The sequence below is a fragment of the Pteropus vampyrus genome, unplaced genomic scaffold (genome assembly GCF_000151845.1).
Source record: "Pteropus vampyrus isolate Shadow unplaced genomic scaffold, Pvam_2.0 Scaffold226, whole genome shotgun sequence".
Lineage (NCBI taxonomy): Eukaryota > Metazoa > Chordata > Mammalia > Chiroptera > Pteropodidae > Pteropus > Pteropus vampyrus.
The window spans coordinates 729,839-737,598 of NW_011889007.1; the positions used below are offsets into that span (position 1 = coordinate 729,839).

Below are 7,760 nucleotides of genomic sequence, written 5' to 3' on the forward strand. Positions count from 1 at the left end.
AGGCCTTCCTTGAGCAGGGGCGGGGGCAACTCCACAAAGGGGGGGGCCGCCCCATCCCCCACGAAGCCCAGGGCCTCGGGCCCGGGCCCCTCGGGCGGGAAGTAGGGCATGAGGTACTGTGGGCCCCCCGGCGCGGGCTGGAAGTGGGGATATGGTGGGGGCGGCACTGGGGCTTTGAGGTAGTGCTGGGGCTCTAGGAGGTAGGTGCCCGCTGAGGGGGCGCCCCCTGCCGGCGCCCCCCCGCCCACTGCTGCCAGCTTGTACAGGGGCGACTGGCCGAAGTCGCTGGTGGCCCACTCGATTCGGTAAATGCGGGGGTCAAAGAAGCAGCCGCAGGGTGCCATCTGGAAACCTGCGGGCCAGAGGGGGGCCGCCCTGAGAGAGGCAGGGCTGAGGCCCACCTGCCAGGGGAGGCGTTGCAGGGAGGGGGTGGCATGGCCCAAACTGCGGGGGCCCGTGGCCACGGGCCTGGCTTTGGGGGACCTGTCTGAGGGACAAGAGCCACAGGCTTGCCTTCGGGGCCTTGTCTCGATGGCTGACACAGGCCTTGCTCTGGGGCCCTTTTGGAAGACGAGACGTGAGCCTCGCCCTTGAGCGGCCATCCAGGAACGGGGTGCAGGCAAGACAGCCCGGCCCACCTCAAACCATTCTGGTCTCTATCAAGGGTGGGAGGCGGCCAGTACCTGCCGGAGGGGCCGCGAACACCTCTTTCTCCGGGTTTGGGGGTTGATATAGGTTGGAGGAACCTGTGAACAAAGGAAGGTGAGTAGGTGGGCCCCTGAGGCTGGTGGACACAGCCCTGGTCCCCAATCCCATCGAGTTCCCCATACCTGCCACTCCCTGACTCATACCCACAGCGGGAAGGGGCTCGGTGCAGGCTGGAGTGGGCTGGCTGCCTGGCCCCTCGCTGCCGTCCAGGCCCTGGGGGCTGAAGCCTTCTTGGGGAGCTGCAGGGGCGTAGTAGGGTTTGGGGTGCTGCATGGGGAGGCGGGGGGCCTGGCTGGGGCAGGCCAGGAGAGCAGCAAGTGGGAGCACAGGCAGCCCACCCGGAGAACAGGATCGGAGTCCCATGGAGTTCTGTTTGCCTGGTTACTCCGGGCAGCAGGTTCTAGCCTACGGCCCGCCCAGTGGTCAGGGTTCTGAGTAGGGGGGTGGGGGGATGGGCAGGAGTAGAAGGAGAAACCAAGGCAGCCAGAGACAGGCATCACAAAGGGCGGGCTGGACCCTGGCCTAGTCTGCTGCTTTCTGCCTCTGCCAGCAACGCCCACCTGACAGTCCCAAGGTCCCTTCCTCCAGGCAGCCTGCCCTGATCCACACCCATGTGGCCAAAGCCCCCACCCCAGCGAGCCCTGGTGGCCTCTTTGTGGTTAAGGCTTCTCTGGGCACCAGCAGCCGGCAACATGGGGACAGGCCCCTGGGGGTGGCCAGGAAACTGGTGAATAAATGAGAGACGGGAGCTGACAAGGACAAGGACGAGCAGGTGCCCAGATAAAGCTCCTGAGAGCGGGAAGGGGCAGCTTCAGGGTCACAGAAAGGCCTGGGTTTTGAAAGAATAAAATTTATTGTCTTCTCACACAGCAGGGGGCCTCCACACCCCTCCCAGCCCACAGCTACTTGTATGCGTTGGCCTTGTGTTTCGGCAGGAAAACAAACTTGGGGGGCACGGGTCCCAGCAGCATCTCACTGTGAGGAGGGGAGCAGGGTCAGGCCTGGGGCCCGGGCCACACTCGCCCCCCACGCTCCCCACCCTGGCTCCTCCGTTCCTGGGCACCTGATGCGGATCCAGTCAGCGGCCCTCTGGCTGGCCATGAGTGTCTCCAGGTAGTCTCGGCCCAAGTAGTACGGGGGCCGCTCATTGATCCTCTGTGGGAGCCGCTCCAGCAGGCCCACTGGCACGTACCTGCAGGCCAGCGGGGGACAGGGTTGGTTCAGGCTGGCCCTGCCACCAACGCCCCCGTGCCAGCGGCCCGTGCTCACCTGCACAGGAAGGAGAGCCATTCGAGAAGGAAGCGGCGGGTCTTCTCCACGCCCTGGGTGTCTGAGCCCCAGTGCTCCAGGCCGAAGCGTGTGAAGTCGCGCAGGACGTCCAGGCGCTCGGAAGACGAGATGTCCCAGTGTCGCTGCTCCTTGATCTCCGTGAACAGCCACGGCTTGAGCAGGGCGCCGCTGGGGGGCGGGGCAGGGCCGGCAGCCCTCAGTCCCGGTCCGGGCCCAGCCTCTCTGCTCCGACAACCCAGTGGCAGAAATGCCCAGGCCTCCCACCTCCGCTACCTCTGCGGCCCCTCCTGACAGAGCCACCCACCAGAGAAAAATGGACAAGGGAGGCGAGGGACTTGAGCTGGTGACAAAGTGACAAAGCTCAGATGTGAGCTCCCGCTCCGTGAGCTGCAGGCTGGGCGCTCAGGGGTGGCTCCAGATAGTTCTCTGTAGCCCCCCAGACACCAAGCACACTTACCGGGCAATCATGATCCCAGCGACGCCGGTCTGCATGGCACGGTTAGCGTCCTCATATGAAAGGATGTCCCCATTTCCTGAGCGGACAGAGATGGGACCTCAGGGAGCTGCGTGCAGGTGGTAAAGCCAGCTCTTGGGGAGTTTCTGCCAGCCCAGCAGCCCCCACTGGGGCAGGCAGAGGTCTCAGGCAGGGGGTGGTCTCGGGCGTGTGTGGCCTTTGATGGCAGGGCTGGCGGGTAGGTCTGAACTGAGGGGACCCACCGAACAGGGGCATGGGGCTGGCCACCGCCACGCACTGCTCGATGTACTGCCAGTCGGCCAGCTTGGTGTATCGCTGCTCTCGAGAGCGGCCATGGAGCTGGAGGAGAAACAGCCACACAGGGAAGGAGGGAAGGAGGGAAGGAGGGAAGGCCCAGGGAGGCGGAGCGCCAGAGAGAGAGAGAGCGAGAGAGCGAGAGAGGAGAGCGAGAGAGAGAGCGAGAGAGAGCGAGAGAGAGAGCGAGAGAGCGAGCGAGAGAGCGAGAGAGAGAGAGAGAGAGTGAGAGAGCGAGTGAGAGAGCGAGTAAGAGAACGAGAGAGAGAGAGAGGGAGAGAGAGCGAGAGAGAGGGAGAGAGAGCGAGAGAGAGAGCGAGTGAGAGAGAGAGCGAGTGAGAGAGAGAGCGAGTGAGAGAGTGAGAGAGAGAGAGAGAGAGAGAGAGAGAGAGGGAGAGAGAGAGAGGGAGAGAGACCCAGGCTGAGACAGAGAGATGGAGAGCCGAGATAAACGGGGGGGAGGCGGGGGGGAAGACCGTTAGAAAGAGTCCTGAAGCACCCCCAAGGTTCTGCCACCCAACCCACTGTGCCCCAAGGCCCACCGTGACCAGGGCTGCCCCCCAGTCCCGGAGCTCGGGCAGCAGCCGGTGTGCCAGGTTCACACGCTCCTGGACGCCCATGCGGATCTTCACGGTCAGCGGCACATCCAGCACCTGCGGGGCAGGTACGGTCAGCACAGCCCAGGGTCGGCCAGGGGGATGGCACGCACGTCGTGGGGCGTACCTGGTTCATGCCTCGGACGATCTGCTGGAACTTGGCCGAGCGGTTCATGAGAGCACAGCCCCCGCCCTGGGAGAGACGGGCGGCTGGAGCAGGGGAAGGCAGGGCTCAGGCTGGGCCCGCCACGCCTAACTGCCCTCACTGTGCAGGTGGGGAAACTGAGGCACGGAGGCCTCCAAAGGTCCCCAGTACCTCAGGCAGGGGCAAGGCCGGGTCCCAAGCCCCCACCCTTCCCACTCTGCCTGCTCTGGGGTGCCAGGGCCAAGTGGCCGTTACCTTCTTGTACACAAGGTCGATGGGGCAGCCAACGTTGATGTCCACAAAGTCCACCTCAATGGTGCGGTTCAGCAGCTCTGCACACTTGGTCATGGTGTCAGGGAAGGCGCCCTCCAGCTGTGGCAGGTGGCACAGTGGGTGGCAGGTGAGGGGCCAGTTCTGACTGTCCCTGCCTGGCCCCATGCCAAAGCCATCGGTGCTCCGAGGTGCATCAGGCTGGTGTCCCCAGCCCATCACTGAAGCAAGAGGGGTCTGGGAGGTGACCGAGCCAGGCCTGGGATCCAAGAGAGCGGACCCTGAACCTTGCTCCAAATCTTGGCAGCCTAAGCCCCTCTTCCCTCTCTGTCTCCCTCGCCTGCGGCGGCACCGACCTGGACACCAAAGATATCCTCGCACTGGTGGCGTTTGAGCAGGGCCCACTCAGACGTCTGGCCCTGCAGCAGGTTGGTGCAGACAGCCATCTCCCCGCACGTCACGTCGGCCCCGAAGCGCTTACAGATCCGCCGGAAGGGCAGGTTCCCACACTGGGGCGGCGGGGAACACGTGCGTGTGAGGGTGTGACAGGCAGGGGCCCCAGATTCCCGCCCCAGCCCTGAGACCAGCAGGTACTGGGCACTTAGCCCACCCAACACAGGCCCTACCGTGGTGAGGGGGGCCAGGTACAGTTTGCCATTGATGTCGAGCTGGAAGGAAGAAAAACACAGCTAGCCTCCAGCCTCTACCGCGACTCGCAGGGCCTCCCTTCTCCCCACAATCTAGAACACGCCCTGCCCCGCCCAGCCGGCTGGGCGCCCTTCCACCTCTGGGCCTCTGCACGTGCCACCAGCCCCTTTGTGGGGAACGTTCCTTCCTCCATGGTCTCTGCTGGAGAGCTTCTACTCAGCCACCAAAACCCCAGGCCCAGCGCCCCAGCCCTGACTCTCTGGGGCTGAGAGCGTGTGTTCGGCGCCTTCTGCCCTCCACACTGCTAGTGTCCTCAATGGGCAGCCTGAGACACATACCTGCCTCTTCTCACAGGGCCGCAGCCTGACTACGTCTTCATCCGTCAAAGGCCCACAGGTTTGCACAGGGCTGCCGGGAGGGGGGCTGGTGCCAGGCCCCAGGGGGGCCTGCTGGGTGTCACAGATGTCCTGCCCTGGGGCACCCTCAGGGACTGTGGCAGGAGGGATGGGGCCTGGCAGGTGGCCCTTGCCTAGCTGGCGCAAGGCCTGCTCGGCACGCTCGAAGTGGACCTGACGCTTTCGCAGCTGCTGCTGCAGCGCTTTGTCTAGGCCGTTGCGAACGGGAGGGGCCTGGGCCACCTCCCTCTGCACCAGATTCTGGCCCTCGGGCCCCAGGTGGGCTCCAGCGAAGCGGCAGGTCACACCATAGGGGCACCTGCCGTAGGTCTCGAACAGTACACAGCAGGGGCCCAGGTCAGCAGGCTTGGTCTCCAGGTAGCGGCCCACATCATGCAGGAAGCGGCAGCGGTCGCCAAAAAAACACTTCGTGGCCGATTCCTGCAGGGAAACAGAGGCAGTGAGGGAGGACAGGGAGAGGCTGGGGCAGCCAGGCTTCGAACCTCAGATGCCTCTCCTCCTGACTGCGTGTGCTTAGGCAAGTCAGTAACTGTGCCTCAGTTTCTTCACCTGGAAGATGGGTACACTGACAACATTTATGTCATAACATCGTGAAAACTGAACGGAGGACAGAGAGGCTCAGACCAAAGGCCTCTGAGACGTTCTGGTGACACTGACACACTCACCTGGACCAGGGAGGGGCAAAGCTTGTTCTTGTCATAGTGGTTAGGCTTCATGTGGGGCCGGCCCTTGTTCTGGCCCCGGGCTCTCTTCTGAGCCTGAGGCTGCTCCCTGGGCTCAGCTGCCTCCTCTGTCTGCCCATCTCCCACCTGCCCTTCCTCCAGTCGGATCCGCTTGGCCTCAGGCTCAGCCAGGTCACAGCCATCAGGGTCTCCTGCGTCGGTTTCCTGGCTGAGCTTCTCCTGACCTCTGGCTTCCAGAAATTTGTGGAACTGCTCCTTGGTGGTGAGGTATCTGCCGGCAAAGGGAAAGGAGGACTTGTTTAGGAAGTCCCTCCCCTGAGCTCAAACTCAATGAACACTAAGGAAAGGGACAGAGAACACTTGCCTCTGATCACATGATTCTGATGGGCAGCTTACTACCTAGAACCTGCCAGCTGCCAGCCTGGGAGCACCTCAAGGCCACAGGCAGGGCATATTTTGTCTCTGGGTCTCCACGACCCAGAGTCAACGTTGAGCCAAATTAAAAGCATTAAACTTGAACATCCCTGTCCCCGTTAGACTAAAAGAAACTACATGCCCCAGCATGCCTTAGAATGAGAACCAGAGCTGCCACATTTCGCAGCACGTCCTTCAGCCCTACAAGCGCCATCCTGCCCAGGGTACTCGTTTTAGACACAAGTCTGAGCCTGTGTAACTGGCTGCCCGGAGGTCCCCATGCGCCAGTCCCGCCAGACGCTGGGACTACAGTCCCCAGCATGCACTGTGGCCCTCGCCTTAAACCCCGCCCACGCTAGCGTACCCCGTGGCGTCCTTAGTGCATGTGACAGCCTGCAACGTGCGCTCTCTCGGTCCTGCTGCTGAGGAACTGCCCAGACTAAAGAACCTGCGAGCTTCCCGCCCCGGGCCTGCCCCATCTCCCAGCATGCACCGCTCGGCCGCGCCACGGGCGCCGGGAAGGTCTCGTGAGGTTCCACCGCCCGATCCGGCGACTCACTGAGGTTTAATGGGCGCCACTCCCCGTTCCAGCGTGCCGGATCCTGAGTCGCCACCGCCGCCACTCTTTGCTGGGGCCTCCGCCGCACTCTCCGCCATCAGCCCCCCTCGCGCCGGCTTCGGAGTGTGGGGGAAGGCCTTCCGGGTCGCGCGTGTGTCCTCCCGCTCGTGCCGGGGAAGTGCGCATGTCCGGGCGCTCTGAGAGACGCCATTGTACGCGCGTCGACGCAGCGGGGGCGGAGCCTGCGCGTCGACGCAGCAGGGGCGGAGTCTGTGGGGGGCGGTGACGGCGGTCCGGCCTCCGCTGAACCATCTGCGGCAAATTCGGAAACGTTCGTTGGTCCTCCCGGCGCCTGCTAAGTGGCCTCCCGCGGATCGCAGTCGGGCCACGGAAGTATTTTGTTTTCCTTCTTGGGGTTTTTAAAAATTTCATTCCACTGCTTTTATGCGGGGGCTTTCATCCAACAAATAATTTGTTGAGCACGTGTGTACTAGACGCAGTCCGAAATGCCGGGGATACAGCAGTCAACAAAACAGACCAAAAAAATAATCCCTGCACTTAGAGGAGAAGGCCCACAGTCAACATAATGACTAAGTAAATGATGCCATATGTCGAGCGGTAATGAGGCAGGGAAGGGGAAGCGGGAGGGCCGCTCGGTTGTAATTTTTAATAGAATGGTCAGGGAAAGCTTATTCAGCTGAGAAAGTAACATTTGAGTACTTTTGAAAGAAGTGAGGGAGAGAGACATAGGGATATAGTAGGAAAAGTGTCCAGGTGGCGGGAATAGCCCGTGCAGAGGCCCTGAAGTAGGACTGTGCCTGGCGCGTTGGAGAAACAGCCCAACGTGGTTGGCGCAGTGTGAGTGGTGGGGAGAGAAGGAGGACATGAGGACAGAGAGGGGACGGGGCACAGGACCTTGTGGGCTGCTGGGAGGACCTAGGATTTTGCCCTGAGGGAGGTGGGAGGCCCTCAGCCAAGGAGGGCAGAATCTAGTCACTATCTGTGACGGTTGCCACCATGCCCGGTGTTCCCCTCACATTCGCTGTTCCTGGATAAGGCTTGATGCAGCACAGGGGTATCAGGGCCGTGGACTCAGCCCGCCAGGTTCGAATCCCAGCCCTTCCACTGACCAGCTGGAAACGTTTAACTTCTCTGTGCCTCAGTCTCCTTGTCAGAAAAATGGGGCTGATACAAATCTCTCTTTTAGAAATGATGCAGGACAAGGCAAATTCCCCCGAGTTGGGAGAGACCAAGCCCAGCAC

At 62.4% G+C, this 7,760-nt stretch overlaps 2 protein-coding genes across 4 annotated transcripts; both read right to left on the bottom strand.

Annotated features, from left to right (window-relative positions):
* Positions 1–2: 2 nt before the first annotated feature.
* On the bottom strand, positions 3–1,410 carry PRR22 (proline rich 22; the record flags this gene model as incomplete). Its single annotated transcript, XM_011373623.2, has 3 exons — positions 831–1,410; positions 684–746; positions 3–352 (listed from the first exon to the last, which is right to left on the bottom strand). Coding segments are annotated over exons 1-3 (654 nt in total), but the record flags the coding sequence as incomplete, so codon positions are not given.
* Positions 1,411–1,542: 132 nt separating this feature from the next.
* Positions 1,543–6,781, bottom strand: DUS3L (dihydrouridine synthase 3 like). Of its 3 annotated transcripts, none has more exons than XM_023538583.1 (13): positions 6,499–6,781; positions 5,508–5,796; positions 4,765–5,262; positions 4,405–4,446; positions 4,135–4,287; positions 3,764–3,880; positions 3,491–3,556; positions 3,310–3,420; positions 2,716–2,812; positions 2,456–2,531; positions 1,978–2,132; positions 1,772–1,900; positions 1,543–1,683 (listed from the first exon to the last, which is right to left on the bottom strand). In XM_023538583.1, exons 1-13 carry the CDS (start codon positions 6,594–6,596, stop codon positions 1,571–1,573), a joined length of 1,944 nt encoding a protein of 647 aa, XP_023394351.1. In that variant the 5' UTR covers positions 6,597–6,781; the 3' UTR covers positions 1,543–1,570. The 3 variants fall into 3 exon arrangements, with proteins under 3 accessions (XP_023394351.1, XP_023394352.1, XP_023394350.1); XM_023538584.1 differs by having other exon boundaries at positions 1,978–2,166; positions 6,499–6,777; XM_023538582.1 differs by lacking the exon at positions 6,499–6,781 and adding an exon at positions 6,304–6,458 and having other exon boundaries at positions 1,978–2,166.
* Between the last annotated feature and the right edge of the window lie 979 nt (positions 6,782–7,760).